We start from the raw sequence: 17,693 nt of genomic DNA, 5'->3' as shown, positions 1-17,693 counted from the left end.
TTCCCCCCCAGAGCTGTTGGATTGCAATCAGAAATGAGAGCCCTGGAAAACAGTAATCCCCCCCCCACCCCGAGCCCTGCCCAGTTATGATCAACCGACTCAAGTTGCAGCGATCAAACTTCTCGTGTGCTGACTGAACTTCCAGTTGACCTTAAGCTGAGCGCCTTTGGCAACATCAGCTGCTGAAGGGCTTTCCCAGTCAAAAATCGGGCATCGCCAGAGTCAGTCGCTACGCAAAACACCGACCGGAATTTCAGACTGACAGTCGGAATGAGTGGATTTCATTCTCGGTGGTGTCCTCACCAGAACACAGTCATGTTCCTCTGCTTAAGATATTGTTATGTTGTCTTTGTCTATTCCACCCCCCACCCCCTGAACACATTTGACTGCCAACTTGTCAAATTGAAAGCTTAAAAGACTAGTCAATGACATGGGAGAAAAATTGTGCAAAGGCACAGAACATCACGGTCCACAGGAGGACTGGAACACACAACACGTTGACATTTGACACGGGAGATCAGTGCACTGGAAGCTCATTTCACCTGCAAATCCCACCGAGCAAACTCCCAATTTCGAACAGTTCTGTGTGCAGGAAGACGCCAAGCTGAAGCCAGCCACGCACTTCACCACAGTAAGAGAAAGGGAAATCAGAGGAGGCATCAATCTTGCACACTGCCTTACAGCAAGACAGTCATTGATCCATGAGTCTCCAACCCATTCCTCCAGCTGGAGAAGTTACAAGGACGCACAGAGTCAGCAAGAAATGAAACTGAGGAGATTGTTAACCGGGAGACATTGCTGCTTTAAGCAGAAGCACGCTCCTCTTTGGTGGAATCATTCATTTCAACAGGTCTCTGCCAAGAGTTTTGAACCATATACAGAAATACAAGTGGTAACACTGCATAGCTTCCCATTGGCTTCTCAATCCTACTGAACTGACTTCACTGCAGCTACTGTCCGTGGAATGTCAGCTCGAAAACATATTCGCCCGTATGATTTATTAGTCGAACTTCGTGCTGTACAACAGCTACAGAACATAAGCCAGCTAGGTCATCCAACCCAGAATATACCACAAGGAGGTGAAACAATGGCATCTCTCTCTTCCAAATAGACAACAAAACACAAGCTGGATTTCTGCACTATGTCACAGCACATGATCACGCTTCCAACATACCTACAGCCCCTGATTTCACTCTAAAAATAATCCTGATTGATGTGAATCATCCTCAGAATGAGGCACTTACCAAGCGGTTTTCATCAAACACTTCAAAGAGGAGTCGGTGTTGCTTTGGGTGAACCTGGCGGAACAAAGGCAAAAAAAACATTTAAAAACACTAGCAAATCGTTCCTGTATCTGCTGTAACTTCATGCAATCAAAAATCATAGCGTATACATTGCAGGTTTATGTTTTTCTTTCTGCATTGTTAAACCTGCAGGATTCCTGGTGGACAATTCAGTAACTATTTCAAAACTGGCTTTGCATTTTCTTCACAAATCGGTGTAGCAACTTTTTCGGGTAACAGTGCCACTGGGTACCATCTACCGTTCAGACATTTAACTGGCAGCGAGCAGTTAAATCTCGACGAGGATGATAATTAATTTATTTGCTCCCAATCAGTCAGTATTTAATAATAATAATCCTTGAATTTGAAAAAGTGCCTTATCACATTGTGTGTGAGACATCTCAAAACCCTTCACAGAATAAACTGGATAGACTGTGTGCTGTATTTTGTAAATGTGGCACATAGTAGTGTCCCACAGACACTCTTGGATTAAGTGGCCATTTCTTTTTAAGGGACTATAATCCCAGAAAGCAATTATTATTCGATTATTATTATTATTATTGTTATTATCATCATACTAAAGTAAATGTTATGGCTGGCAGGTGGCTGTGGGTAGGATTGGGCAGTGCCGATGTGTTTAAACTCCAGCTGAAATGCAAGATCCTGGCTGACACACGGAACGTGGGAGAAACAGGAACCCAGCCCTGCCGGAGGAAGAATAGAAAAAAGGGGCTAAAAATCACTCCAGAACAGGAGCAGATGAGAAAATTGGCAGAGGGAACTAGAAAAATAGTCCAGAAACATTGGTCATGTTCGTGTGGAAAAGGCTCTTCTCTGAGTTGCTGCCAGTCGCTGAATAAATCATCAAAACCTCTGCACGACCTGTCATCAACATACAGCTCCCATCTATAAAAGACTCAATTCTCAAAACTGCTTCTGCTTCTCCCCCCAATTAAATGCAAAGTCTTGATGAAATTCTGGTGAGGACGTGGGCGGGCGGAGTTTGGGTGAGTTGGTGAAGTGGGCTTTGGTGGGGCCGAATGGTATTTTTCATCCTTGGCTTTGCTCCTGTTCTTACAAAAATTAACTGCAATGTGTTCAGTTATGAAGTTGCTCTTCGTGGACTTTGTATTTAGCTGCCAAACTTTCCTTACAGCTGGAGCAGGTCTGTACAACACAGCGAGTAAATAACAAAGGGCCTCTCTCGTTTGGTTTGTAAGTTGTCGCTCACTCTGCCCACGCAACCGACTCTGGACTAATTCCACATCTCTCATCCCCATCGACGGGAGTGCCAGCCTTCAGATACCTTGCCCTACTCTCCAAACCTCTCTCCCTAAATAAATCCCCCGCCCACCCACACTCGCATCAGTATTTTTTAAGTGACTGCCCCTGGAACCCATCGTCTCAACAATAAGTTAATCAAGATACTGTCAATCAATTTGGATACAACTTAGTAACAAAAATAGAAAGCTCTTACACCAGGGTTGTTTGTTTTCAGGAAGTTGCTAAACCGTGGGAAGGGTGCTATTTAAACACAAGTGTTTTTGCTTCAAAGCATGCAGAACTGAGCTTATACGGGCAGATAACGTCAATTTGTGTGACAGCAATTACATGCAGCTTAACGTTAAAGTTAATTCAAAGTTTTCCTGAATTTATCGTGTGTGAATTTCTTTCCTCCAAGCCATAAAACAAGAAAATAAAATGCTCCCACTTCTTTTTTTTTTTGCTTTACGGTCTTTGCAGTTTAGGGTTTCACTGACTTAATTTATTCTCCGCTCCAGTCGAAAGGTGATGTACTGCTTTGGTTATAGACTGTGAGTTCTTGTGGCATTTCAGTTTGAATAGGTTTTCCTGTTTCACACTGGGTCCTTAAACCAGAACTCAAAACGCAAGGTTTCTAAGTATTAAGCACAGCACTTCATAACCGAATATAATGACAGGGCTCAAAACACAAAATACTGCAGATGCTGGAAATCTGAAACAAAAACAGAGAGAGCTGGGAAAGCTCAGCAGGTCAGGCAGCATCTACGGAGAAAGGAAAGTGAGCCAACGTTTCAGATTCACGACCCAAAACGTTGGCTCACTTTCCTTTCTCCATAGATGCTGCCCGACCTGCTGAGCTTTCCCAGCTCTCTCTGTTTTTATTTCATAATCACAGGGTTTTGTGAAACAAGTTAGGTCAGAGAATTATTTGCACTTGGGACTTCCTTGGCACAGAAGTGATTTTAAAATTGCAAAGCAGAACATTTAATAGGATATGAAAATACACAATAAATTCGCAGATGTTGTATGAAATTTACCCTCAGTGTAAACTGACGTAAGGGCTGTATATTACAGCTGCCAACACCTACTTAATGGTCTGCCACATAAATGAAGACAATAATTGTAGAAATACAACTCACATTGCAACACCTTGCATACAATTCACAGTGAAACATCAAGGATACTTATCTATCATCGAAAATGTCACAGTCAGTCCAAATGATCCCCAGTTAAAGGACACTGTAGTTTAATTTGCAGGCAGTAAATATGTAGCTAAACATCACTGACACCCCAGCGATAATGTCTTTTTATGTAACAAAGTACAACAACAATAGATTTACATTTATATTGCACCTTAAACATCGGGAGGATGTGTACACATGCAGAGCTCCGCTACCCAGCATTTGCCCTTAATGTCAGCAAAGAGCTCTTTAAATAACATTGAAAATGTTCCGTCAGGAAGTTCAGCAGGGCGGGGGCAAGAAGTTTTAAGAGGCCATTTGTAAGTGGTGACCAGAGCATCATACACACTATTTTCTGCAGTGATTTTCGTGTGTCAAATTATTTTCCATTCACTTCAACTTGTGACAATTCAAAATGAAAGCAGGATTAAAAACAGGCAAGACGAACAGAAAGAGCTATTCCACTCACTCACACTGCTTCAGACTTCCTGCTAGGAAGACAACAGCAATACACACAAACTTACATTTTTTTTTTGACCTGAACTATTCACAATGATCAAAGATGCAGGTTCCTTTGAAAGCAGAGCTTCGAAAAGTGCACGCAATATTCTAAATGTGCCTTTACCAGTGATTTATATGGGGTTAAAATAACCTATTCCACTTCATAACAAAATGCCCTTGAGATGCCTCCCAGTACTTGATTAGCTCCATTAATAACATCTTCACATTGTCTGAATACTTTTAGTGAATGGTCAGTAATAGGAATCAAATTAGTTCCCCTTGTCAAATAACAAAGACTTCTTCCTTCTTCACCAATTTCTTTGTTTCCCATTTCAAAAAGAAATACAGTTCATTTCTTCACACTAATATCTGAGCATTTGTTTATTTGGTCCAGATCACTGTGAATGGTACAAATCTCTCTACACTCACCACCTGATCACCTGATTTTGTCTCTTCAGCAAATGTTTATATCAACTGTGCCATATCGTTATCAATATCATAAACAGATCAATGCAGAATCCCACTTACAAATGTTTAAGGTTGCAACCTTCTCTCCAAAGCTATTTCTCAACAGAAATGTTATTAATTCACAGAATCCTAATTTTCTACAGCCTATTCCCTCCTATATTCACCATTTTAAAAATCACATACATACAACAATCATTCTTCTGTCAAGTGTTGCATATACAACAATGCTTGCTTGCTTTTATTAAACTCAACTTTCAACTACAATTAATAATAACCCTTGCATTTAATGTAGCGCCTTATATTGAAATGGCTAACGGTGTTTCACAGCTTTTCTTTGGTCAAATGCAGTGATTGTGTATTCGTAGACAAACAATGTGTGCACAGCAATGTCACAAACAGTAATGGAGTGAATGATCACTTTTGTTGATTGTTGGACAGGATGCCAGCAGAAACTGTTTATAAATAGTGCTACAGGATTGTTAACATCCCTTGCTGCAACCAACACTTGGTTTCTAACGTCTCATCAGAAGGATGGCTCCACTGACAAAACAGCTCTCCCCCCAGCAGTGGAGCATCAATCTGCGTGATGAGCGAAAAGCCCCAACATGGGGATTTAAACCCACAACCTTCATATTCGGTGGCAAGAGCATGACCAACTGAGCCAGACTGACAAATGAACACAACAAATGAAGCACACTTACGCTGAAGTAAAATTCTTCGTTCCACTTTGGATCTAGAGTCTGAGGAAATATAATAAGACCGGGATTAAAATGCTTATAGAGTAATACAACTAAACTAAATATAAATGTAAAGAGAGCAAAATGTCTGTTGGAATTTGTGCTCATCCAAGTGGGTAATTTCTGTTGGGGAATGAGTCAGTCAGTGTGAATTTTGTAAAAAAAATTAAATTCATGCTTCAAACGTGGAACACGCAGCATCAAAATTTCACACTGAATAAATGATAATTCTTTAAAGCCAAAGGGAAAAGGAGAAATTTGCTTCGTGTTTTAGCTACATTGTCTGAAATGCAAAGGGCAGATAAGTCCATTCCTCGCACGAGCAATGTTTCCAGCCTCCCCGCAACTCTTTATTTTAAAAAGTAATTTGCTGCCAAATTCTGAGTGCTATTCTGTCGTGTGTTTTTTTTTTTGCTGGGTACCCATGCCCAATTGCAACCTGGGTTGGAAATCCCTTGATTTGATTCTCCCAGGACCTGATTCTTATCATAGTCAGAGAGAAGCACTTTCATCTCACTCATCGGGGGGTGGGGGTCTGATTTAAAAGGCTGAACCCACTGTCGCAGGTAGAGCAGCAGGCAGGCTGCATCAAGACCCAAACTGCATGGGTATCAACCGCAGACAATTCGCTGCACAGCAGGAGGCCATTCGGTCTCTGCTGATGCTAACCCTCCCACTGCCCTCCTCGGGTCTTAAAGAGTCTTTCCCATTTATGTGCAGCAACTCAGGCATGTTGTTATTTGAGAGATCAGGTTACTGACCATTTGAAATCCCTTTCCAGAGCCAATTTCCCATCCCCTGAATTTGTGCTACGAGAAAGGACTTTGCTTGCCTTGCTGGGATGAGTCACTGCATTTAAGATAAATAGCCTCGAGTGAGTGGGTTTCCACAGGGAAAGATATCAGTGTGGGGTAATGGAGCACATTTTTACTTTACTCACAGTGACGGACCTTACATCATTGATGTCGATCGGTTCTCAATTGGCATTTCTTTCTGTAATTTACACAATTCTGAAAAATCTTGGAAGGAAAAGCCAAAAAGCTCGCTGTACAATTCCTCACTTACCTTTTTGATAGTTTTGGTTTGCACACTGGTGAGCTCTCCGTTGATCGGATCATACAAAGACACTCTGGCATATGGGTCACTGTGTGGAGAGAAAGAAAATTTCCAGTGAAAATCGCTCCAGATGTACATTAAATCTCGGTCGTCCATCGCAAATCCTTTGTCTTTAGCACAGATAAGCAAGATATTGAAACAAATTCCCAGTAATATTACCAATTACACATTTCATCAGTTCCTGCCTGGTAACCCTTTATTATAAGCAACATGTTAACCCAAGTCTCAATTGGCTTCCTGTTCAGTCACGGTTCAGATCAATTTGGTCAAACTCATTTTCAATTTGACATCCTCATCGAACTCAGAAATTTTTTTTTTGAAAAAAAAGTTTATTTGCAATTATCTCTGCAAAATACTGTTCAACATTACACGGAAAATAGGCAACACAATAGTAGAGTGGAACACCTAGCCCTCGCCCCATGTTAAATGGTCAATCGTGTCCCAAAAATGGCGTCAAACCTGTTGCGTTTCCATTAGGCTTCCTTGTGACGATTTGTGACAACGCCTATAAGATCTCAAGATGTTTTACAGTAATTAAAGTGAAGTGTAATGAGTGTGTATTTGTTTGTGAATGTGGCAGCCTATTTGCTCGCAGAAATGTCCCACAATCAGCCAGGAGGTGAATGGCCAATTTATCTGTTGATCACAACATTAGAGAACAACCCTTCTCTTTTCGCATGGTGCCATGGAATCTTTCTAATCCCGCTGCACTTTATTTAATTTAATATCTTGTCTGAAAGAACGGCCCATCCTGCAATCCAGTGCGCCCTCAACATTATCCTGTAATGTTACTACATTATGAGCTCAAAGTACCCCCGATGTGGGGTTTGAACCCGCAACCTTCTGACCCAGGATGAGAGTGTCGGCACGCCGAGCTGACGTGAAGGGTATTAGCTCTTAAAATAGAACACTTTTCCACTTTGCGTTAAGCAGAAAATACAGATGCACAAGACAGCTTCCTCGACGCTGTCACTCAATGAGTCATATCCCAGTCTTAGAAGAACACTCTGATGCACAGAGCAAATGTTTCCATTCCCACACAAATAGCCATTCTACCAATAAGATTGTGCTATTGCGAGCTATGGACTCAAATGGACCTCCTTCATCGGAAACTCTTTTGAGACTCACTCAACCCTCGCGAGGAACCAGGTTGTGACGCGCGGAGGCATTACCATGTGGCTGTTAAAAGCGAACAGAACAGAAAGACTTTTACCCCATCGGTTTGGGCAGAATTTAATTTCTGAAAGGATCACTTGCGGTGTCCAGAAACAAAACCCTGTTTTCCAAACAACGGGTGATGTAAGCGCTCTGGGACGCTACCTTGCATGAGGGACACTTGACGAATGCAAGTTGTTGTCGCTTTACAACCAGAACGAATTCCACAGCACCGGCAACAGCGAGGGGATTCAAGAAATGCTTCTCATTAAAGCAGTCCTATAACATGTGCACATGTGAAGTAGTTTAACTTTAAGATGTTCCTGCTTTTGAATGACATGCATTAAACCAGTGAGGCTAATGGATTTGTTCCAGCTAACTTGGTTGCACTAACATGCTGTGACCACTGCAGTAATGTCTGGTGTTTTTCACCAATAGGTATTATACAGTGAAAGGCTTTGGTGGCCCTGCAGAGAGACCAGGGAAATGAACTATAATTGTGTCAGTGCTGTAAAACTAAACGCTGCTGTATGAAATCATTGCTGCTCCAAGCAGCTTTATTGCTGAAATAATATAAACAGCACCATCTACAGGGGAAAGGAAATATGGGCAGAGGAACTTTTAGGGGAATGGAATTCCCTTTTATCGTTACCATATGTCACTTACAATAAAGCACACTGACCCTGGTGATAACTGTCTGAAGCTGAGGTGCTCTCAAAGAAACTTTGTTGTGCTACTTGGGGGGGGGGGGGGGGGGGGGGGGGGAATAAGCTTTAAGTTCATTCCTGACTGAGAGAAAGAATTATGATGAATTTTCGAAAATTGTTTGAACTCGAGTTAAATTCACGACTGTTGATGGGACACTGCTTGCACAATTGGCAGTTGCGTTTGGCCCGAAAAATAGACAAGTCAATCCACTTTACAATATATCGTGTGAAGGGCTTTGAGATGTCTCAACGACATGATAAGGCTCTATGTCAAATGCAAGGATTATTATTATTATTATTATGATTATTATTATATAATTTCAGTTTGATGCAAGTTCTAACAGCTTCCGAATCAAAATTGGATTGAAGACTTGTCCAAAAACGGCGCAAGTTCTTAAAATTTGAAAAGAAGGTTGAAGCCGTGGGAAATTTGGTGGCTTGGGTTTTAAAACCATTGAGATGTCAGCCAAGTATAAATCAAAGAGACTGGGGACACCACAACCAATCTGCTTTTCTTATCACCTCCTGTTTATAACAGAATAGGAGCGGATAAAGCCATAATCCAGAAACTGAGCACATTTTAATCAAAGACATACCACACCAGGGTTTGAGCATGTCACAATGCATCTACAGCAGATACGTCTAAAAATAACCAGATCTTGAAGGCACGGAGATATGATTTTGCCTCATTTTCATCTGCGGCTGCTGCTCCCTACAGAAAACTAGTTTGGGAGCGTGCATTTGAACGCTGGCATCTCGGACCACCAAACACCGAGGGGCAAGGTAAAGACAGTGACCCAAGGAACTGCCAGTTATTTCCAATCTGGGCATCAATCGTTCACTACAACACTGTCAAATCTCAATAAAAAAAAACCTCCACCCTATCTCCCCTCCTCCAGAAAAATCTAAACTTAACTAAAGTCAAAGATACACCTAATAATTAATCCCCAGGATAATCCTCGCCACTTACATTGAGTTACCTCGAGTGACGAGGCAAACAAGCAGGCCATTCGGCCAAAGCAGTCCTTGCTGGAGTTGATATTCTACACAAGCCACTATTCTCCTCACCTAGATAGAACCTCTCCATTCCCTTCTCCCAAAGTGGGCATTAAGTTTTCTGTCAATGCCAATTGCTATCAATTAAAGCTTCCAGCAGTGAGTTTCACATTGTCAGCACTGTCTGCCTCAAGACGTTCCTCCTAAACTCCCTATTAGACCAGCTATCGTATACCCGTACCCTCCGGTTTTGGACCCACCAACAGGTGGAAACAGTCCATCAACAGCCACCTTATTAAATCACTGTGTTATTATTCACAGCGGAGAGATTCTTTATGAGAGTGTGTAGGGCTGGTTGGGATAGACAATGACGAACGCTTAAAATCTAAATAATTCTCACAAAATAAAACTTTCTGTAAGTAGCCTGATGGCATCAAATTGTTACAAAGTCCAAATTCCAGTATGGTCTCGATCCTGTGAAGTAAGTCATTGCACGTCAAATAAAAATCTGGCACCCAAATCTAATCGAACGACATTACAGGAAACCAGTGCAAAGGAATGAGGGATTTTCCCAAACAGATTTTTTTGTTTTCAGAAAAACAATCAAGAATGTTGCAAACGCAAACAATTCAAAACAAAGGAGATGATGTGATATCCGACCAAACAGGAATGTTTAATATTTTAACTTTTTTAACTTCTCCTTCAGGTTAGACTGGAGGCAATTTGCTGGTGGGTGAATTGGAGCCCCTTTGCGCAACAAGTGTTTGCAACAACAAAAGTCTTATAACTTTACTATTGCTTTTCACTTCCTCCCCACGCCTTTTTCGGTCACGCTGTGATCATATGATGCTGACTAGTGACTGACCAGGTGTTCTCTATAGGAAGTAATGATTTTTAATCCTACTGAGAGCAAGAACTATTACAAGGCGAGACTATTGTGAAATGTCAGGAAGAATGAAATCGGTCAATCCTTAATCTTTAGCTGCAGGAAGCACATGGCCATAAAAACCGGGAGGGCAGGAGTGCAGAAAGCTTATCCTAGCAAAAACACAATCCCATTCAACAAGCACCAAATCCTGGAGTCCTGTAGTGTATTGGTTAGAGCACTCGCCTCGCAAGCGAGAAGACCCAGGTTGCAGGCACGGCGAAACGTTAGGCGGGTTTCCTAACTCCCATCTGTTTACCTAGCAGTAAGTAGGAACCCGGTTGTTAGTCGATTGAAGGATCACTTTTCCAAGGGTAATAATCCCTTTAAAAAATAAATAAAAATAATAGTAATTTGGTCACTTAATCTACGACTGTTTGTGGGACATTGCTGTGTGTAACTGGCTGCTGAGTTTCGCCCACACAATATACAGTCAATTCACTTTATAGTATATAGTATTCTGTGAAACACTTTTGAGACGTCTCGAATATGTGATAATGCACCACATCAAATGCAAGGATTATTATTATTATAAATAAATGATGTGATTTAGGAAGCATGAACAAGTTCTCTTAATATAATAATGATCCTGGTATTTTATATCGCCTTTCACATCAGGCCACCGCAGAGTACTTCAAGGGATTTACTGTAAAGTGTACTTACTGTTATTATTTAAAATGATCACATTACCTACTGATCACCCGTAAAAGTGCTCAGTTGGTTAAACAGTGATTTTAGGACCAAAAGGCCCCGGATTCAACTCTCAGTGGATGAGTTATGCACTATTAACATCTGTGAACAATTTTCAGCATTTGATAAAGATACAAATTCTTTGCTGTCAATTTAAATAAACTCGTATAAATAATACATTGGCTCATATACAGGACAATCTAGTTATAACCATCTATGACTCACTGTTACAGCTAATCAACTAAAAATTACATGGTCTAAACCAGATTTTAATGTTAATTATAAGCAATTAATGTTACTGTGTATGTTTCAGTCCCAGGGCAACATTTAATCCTTTGGCACAGGAAAACCTCAAAAGTCGTGCCCTAGAAAGATTTGTAAAGAAAATTTGAGATATTCCACAATACTCTTGGATGACAAGGTAATGAGTGATTGAGGCACTGTGAAATAAATGGAACAAGATGGTTCTGTGTTCCTATGATATACATTCAAGTTAATCATGGACTCAGCAAACTTGTCAGCCAATTTGCACACAGCAGTGCCCCACACACAATGTAGTTTTATTGTTTTTTTACAGAGAATAGGAAAAAAACATTTTATTGTGTAATGCAGGGTAGACGAACGGGGTGATTTGATTGAGATATATAAATTCATTGAGATATTTGTAATAATGACATGAATCGACAGGTTAGATGGCAGATGACTCTCCCCTTTGATGGAGAAATCTGTTACAAAGGACTAGGTTAGAACTGAGGCCAGGAAGCATTTCCACACAGAGGGTCACGTATATGTGGAACTCTCTGCCCCAGAAATCTGTAGAGGTAGAATCAATAGGGATGTTTAAAGTACAGATGAACAGAGACTTGGATATTGAAGGTACTGAGGAATGTGGCAAAAGGGTGGGATTGAAAGATCCACCAAGACCGAATAAAACTGCTCGAACAGGTTCAATGGGCTGAATGGCCTTCTCCTGATCCTGTGTTTTTTTTAAGTCTCTGTCCTGGCCTTTGTCACCTTTCCTGACAACCTATTCCAGTTGTTGATTACCCTCTGCATAAAGAAAACCCTTTCTGGTATCTGTCCTGAAATTATACTTTACAACTCTAAACCCGTGTGCTCTTGTTCTACTGTCTTGATACACCCTAAAGTACGGATTCTGGGTTTACTGTTTCAATCCCATTTAAAATTTTGTATAACTCTATGAGATCCCCTCTGAGTCATCTTCTCACAAGACTGAAAATCCCTAAATTGCCTAAGAGTTCCCTACGTTCTGAAAAGCTTGCCTTTGTATCACTGACCTACTGAACTATCGAAACACGTGCATTTTAATCTGAACAGTTGATATAATAACCTTTCCTACCAACAGACACACACGCACACACACAACTAACACCCTACCCAGATTTGCCAGTTTAGCTGACTTATCAGGAGAACCCTAAGGAGAAAAAAATACAGAAAGCAAGAGTGCAACAAACAACAGAATATAGAAGGGTTTTTTTTTAAAAACACGACATTGTCAGAATTTGACACAAAGTAAATTTTTTGGGGGAAGGATCCAGAAACTGGGGATAAAACAAATCTCACCCAGGTTACTACCAAATAGTTGCGCAAGTACCACCTAGTTCAATTGTATGTATAAAGAAACACTCCTCCCCACAACACAAGGTGTGTTTTGGCAACTTCAGTAACTTAAACAAAAAGCAAAAAGGTAAACACTGGTAAATAAATACGTTCCCCCCTTTTCTCTCAGCACACTGACCTCTCCCGGGCCGGAATTTTCTCCCAGACGGTTCATTTAGCAAAAATCCATGCCATTAGCCAACTTCGGTTTTAAAGAGTCGAAGGTCACAAACATTCCACCCGCCCGCAATAAAAATAATGATAAAAACACTTGCATTTGATACGCCGCCGTATCGCGACATCTCAAGAGCGTTTTCACAGGATATATTATAAAGTGGAGTATTGATTGTATTGTGTGTGTGTGTGTGTAGTGGGGTGGGGGGGTGGGTGGAGGTGACAAAAGTGTGTAGATTTCACATTACACCATTCAGGAAGTGGGCAACACCCTACTGATTCTCTCCCACCTTCACCCACCCACCCACCCACCCACATCTAGTGCAGTCTGAGTGCAATCTGTGACTTAAACTTTATTTTTTTTTTAAAAAAAACAAAATCACCCTCCAGTATGTTTCTTTTTGGGGGGGTTTGTGTGTGTGTGTGTGTGTGGGGGGGGGGGGGGGTTGGGGTTGTGGGGGGTTGGATGAGACTTCACAAGATTGGATCCAATCCCCAATGATTGTCACTGTCAGTGAGTGGCAATCTGTGGCTCGTCCCTTTAACACCAGAGCAGCAACACACACACACACACACACAAAGAGGGGGAGTTTCCTCTCTGGTCGACCCCCCCACCCCCCCCCCCAAAAAAAAGCCCCCCTTACCTGGCCCCCAGGATGTCCTTCTTGGCCAGGCCGATGCCAGCGAAAACTTTGACTCGCAGGATCCTCGAGCCTTGCTGTGGATCAGAGAAGAGATGCCTTGTGTCTGTGTCTGTGTCTGGGGTGGGGAGGGGGGGGTGGGGTGGGGGTTCCATTTATTTTTTTAAAAAAACTGGGGGAAATAGGTTTTAAACCCACAAACACACACACACACACACACAGGGAGAAGGAGAGAGAGAAAGAGGGAAGGAAGAGGAGAGAGAGAAAGAGAGAGAGAGAGAGATCTAACCCACTGGTCAGACCTGCACTCAGGGAGTTAGTTGCAACTGATGGAAAGGGTAAGGAGGGGGGATTAGGGTGTGTGGGGGGGGGGGGGGGGGGGAGGGGGGATGTTCGAGAATGAACTTGATTTTAAGAGCCCCCTCCCATCCATCCATCCATCCTCTCTCTTTCTTTCTCTTTCTCTCTCTCTCTCTCTCTCTCTCCTTCCCCCCTCCCCTTATTTGGGGCCTAAGCTGTAGCTGATGGCTGTTGCTCCCTCACTGGCTGCTGTGGTACATGTCCAGTGATCCACAGCACCAGAGGCTATTGACGGAGCATCGCCCACTAAACACATATATACAACCCCCAAAATCCACTCCCAACTGCCCCCTTTCCAACCCATTCCCCCCCCCCCACACCCACCCACCCCTCACCCCCTCCTGGAGGGGGAGCAGGAGGCACAGTGGGGGGAGAGGGGGGGGTTGTCTGTGCTGTTCACTTGGGGAAAGGAAGAGAGTCTCTCTCTCTCTCTCCTCCTCTATCCCTGGACACGACCCTCTGAGGTTCAAACTTCTAAGAACCCCCTCCCCACCCCTTGCCCTGCACTCCATTAACATTCTCCCCCCCCCCCTCCCTCTCTCTCTCTCCCCCCCCCTCCCTCTCTCTCTCTCCCCCCCCCCTCTCTCTCTCTCCCCCCCCTCCCTCTCTCTCTCCCCCCCCTCCCTCTCTCCCCCCCCCTCTCCCTCTCTCCCCCCCCCCTCTCTCTCTCTCCCCCCCCCCTCTCTCCCCCCCCCCCCCCCTCTCTCTCTCTCTCCCCTCTCTCTCTTTCTCCCTCTTGTTGTTTCACAACAACTTGCAAATAACGAAGGCGATGTACCTGCTGTGTGGAGAGCCCCCGCACCTCTGGAAACGATGCCATTTAGTCGGTCGGTCGGTCTCCTGTACACACACCTCCCAGTGAAGGGCTGCTCCTCAAAACGCCTTTCTCCTGTGGCTGAGTGTTGGGGTGGGGGGTGGGGGCTGGGGGGGCTGTTGGGGTGGGTGCTGTTGGGGTGGGGGCTGTGGGTGCTGTTGGGGTGGGTGCTGTTGGGGTTGTTGGGGTGGGTGCTGTTGGGGTGGGTGCTGTTGGGGTGGGTGCTGTTGGGGTGGGGGCTGGTGCTGTTGGGGTGGGGCTGGTGCTGTGGGTGCTGTTGGGGTGGGGGCTGTTGGGGTGGGGGCTGCTGTTGGGTTCCCAGACGTGTGGCCAACGAGTTCAGGTCGTTGTGTCTGTGTGTAATTGTGTGTGTGAGTGAGTGCTTTGACTGCTTTCCCTTTACACACTCCCCCTGTCCCTCCCTCTGCGCGTATCTCATCTGTACCTCCTTGTTGTGACTGTGGTTTCCGCTCTGAGTAAACTTCCTGAATGGAGAACAAGGGGGAGGGGGGGAGAGGGGGAGGGGAGAGAGGGGGGGGGGGGAGGGGAGATAGGGGGGGGGGGAGGGGAGAGAGGGGGGGGAGGGGGGGGAGGGGGCCAACCCTGACAGACAGACAGAGCCCCCACTCCCCCCCTCTCAGCCCCATCCCACTACACATCACATGATACAATGTGTCAATGAACAGTACAAAAAAGTCACATGTAATAGTACATGTGTGATCTTTGTACTCACATGTAACAGTGCATGTGTGATATTTGTACTCACATGTAACAGTGCATGTGTGATATTTGTACTCACGTGTAATAGTACATGTGTGATCTTTGTACTCACATGTAATAGTGCATCTATGATCTTTGTACTCACATGTAATAGTGCATGTGTGATCTTTGTACTCACGTTAATAGTACATGTGTGATATGATTTGATATTCATCCAATACAGTACTGGATAAACACAGCGTTTTTTTTCCAGATTAAAAAAAATCAAAATGTAGCAAAGACTAAATGAAACTGTTGCGGAGAATACTGAAAAAGAACAATGTAGCGCCATATTCAAAGACCCGCAAAGGTTATTATTCCCCCAAAATGTGTTGAAATAGGGTTAGTTACATCGTGACCAAAAAAAACGGTTGGCCATTCAATCAAACGGCTTCCTTCGACCAAATTCTACACTCTGGAAAAAAAATGCTGAATCACTAAGAGTAAGTTGGAAACGTCTCATTTTTTTGGCCTTTGGAATTTTCTCCTCTCAAGTTTTGAAAGACGTCACGACGAAGCAAATGCAGATAACGAATCTCTGTTTGGATTGCGATTTCAGTGTTCGCTGGAGAGCTGGAATGATCTTTTATTGCTAAAAACTAAAAACAATAATTAAATTGGTCATTTTCAATCTACGACTGTTTGTGGGACATTGCTGTGCGCAATTGGCTGCCGCGTTTGCCCACAAATATACAGTCAATTCACTTTACAGTGTACTCTGTGAAGCGCTTTGGGACGTCCTCCCGACGTGAAAAGCGCTATATCAAATGCAAGGATTATTATTATTATTATTATTATTATGAAATTGCAAGATTAGGAAAACATTGACCAGCAACTGCACCTTTCACACACATATTTAGAATGGTTTGATCTCCCAGCAGAAGCGTTGAACTGAAAAGTTTTATGGCGCAATTAAGCAACCGCATTTGACATAGTATATTGATATGTAGTTTAGAGAATAGCAGCTCTTATTACTCTACTTATGGTACAGTACTTACATTTGTATAGCACCTTTCATGTTGGTCCCATCTCACAGTGTTTCACAGGATATACTGTAAAGTGCAATGACTGTGTATATGGTCAGTGAACCGCGTGTATATATATATATAGAATCCAAACCTGGTTTGTTAATACTGGAAAAAAACTTGAATTGGTCATTTCCACATCAGGTTCGAGTGAACAAAATCCTCCAGAAGAGATGGCTTCAAACCCGTGTTCAAATATAAACTTGCTGGTAAAATCTATTGCAATATCCCACACAAATCATTCCCGATATTCCGATAGAGCTGGAAGAATGGCTGCCCATTCCTTAACTGCTAATGTGAAGCAGATTAGTTTTAGATCAGTTGATCTGCTTCTTAGTACATTAAGTGTGAGGGGAAAATAATATATATAAATAGGCCTGTGTGTTATGGCAATATTTATTCAAATGATTTTGTTTACACTGTATTTGGAGAAATATTTACTCTGTGGAAAGGGAGTGGGGGTTATACTCTGGAGTCTTATACAAGTAACAAAAACAAAAAATAAAAATGTTATGTTTCAGGAATGTGTTACAATTTTCAGAGGTTTAACACACACAGAAGGTGCTTCCATCCAGGTTCATCTTGGTTAAAGAAAATGAACTCTAATCAAGGATGTTCGCTTTTTTGGATGAGATATTGGTTATAATAATATAATAATCCTTGCATTCGACATAGCACTTTTCACATCTTCTAGACGTCTCAAAACGCTCCACAGAATATACTGTCACGTGAATTGACTGTACATTTTGCGGACGAAACGTGGAAGCCAATTGCGCAGCAGTGTCCCACAAACAGTCGTGGATTGAAGTGACCGATTTTATTATTGTTTTTCTTGAAGGCGTGTAGAGTCAGGAAAATTGCCCATTGTTTCGCCCTGCCAGGAATTGAACCCAGGTCTCTCGCTTGCAAGGCGAGTGCTCTAACCGCTGACCTACAGGACTCCGTTACAAAGACAAAAGCAGCTATGTTGAAACTTTCACTTGCATTCTTTTTTTTAAAAAAAAACCATGCCAGGCTCTAGCGCAACTTTGTGCCTTAAAAGTTCAAGCTGCACATTACAAATATGATTCAATCATTGCGATGTAAAAAAAATCTTTTAAGTTTAGGTGGAGCACATAGTTCTCTAAGGGTGAGGACTATAGCTTTTTATAGCTGTTCCTTGACCAGCTCCGCTGTACGAAATTAAAAACGGTTCCTTTTTCTCTATCTATAGATTTAAAATACAGTGAACTGTTGCAATTCCTACTGTGAAACTGAATGTTGGTCGATGTAGTGCAA

General features: G+C 42.7%; 1 protein-coding gene across 1 annotated transcript in view; it reads right to left on the bottom strand.

Annotated features, from left to right (window-relative positions):
• Positions 1 to 14,709, bottom strand: part of nedd4a (NEDD4 E3 ubiquitin protein ligase a) — a 53,336-nt gene extending 38,627 nt beyond the window's left edge. Inside the window, exons 1-5 of the mRNA XM_042344060.1 lie at positions 14,596 to 14,709; positions 13,461 to 13,534; positions 6,499 to 6,577; positions 5,398 to 5,436; positions 1,245 to 1,298 (exon numbers count right to left, since the gene is read on the bottom strand). Of these exons, the coding sequence (XP_042199994.1) occupies positions 1,245 to 1,298; positions 5,398 to 5,436; positions 6,499 to 6,577; positions 13,461 to 13,534; positions 14,596 to 14,637 (288 nt within the window). The 5' untranslated portion in view covers positions 14,638 to 14,709. The remainder of the gene's footprint in view (positions 1 to 1,244; positions 1,299 to 5,397; positions 5,437 to 6,498; positions 6,578 to 13,460; positions 13,535 to 14,595) is intronic.
• Positions 14,710 to 17,693: the final 2,984 nt, after the last annotated feature.

The sequence above is a fragment of the Callorhinchus milii genome, unplaced genomic scaffold, assembly GCF_018977255.1.
Source record: "Callorhinchus milii isolate IMCB2004 unplaced genomic scaffold, IMCB_Cmil_1.0 Scaffold26, whole genome shotgun sequence".
Lineage (NCBI taxonomy): Eukaryota > Metazoa > Chordata > Chondrichthyes > Chimaeriformes > Callorhinchidae > Callorhinchus > Callorhinchus milii.
Note: the sequence above shows the minus strand (reverse complement) of the source record. Positions and strands in the feature narration are given on the sequence as shown.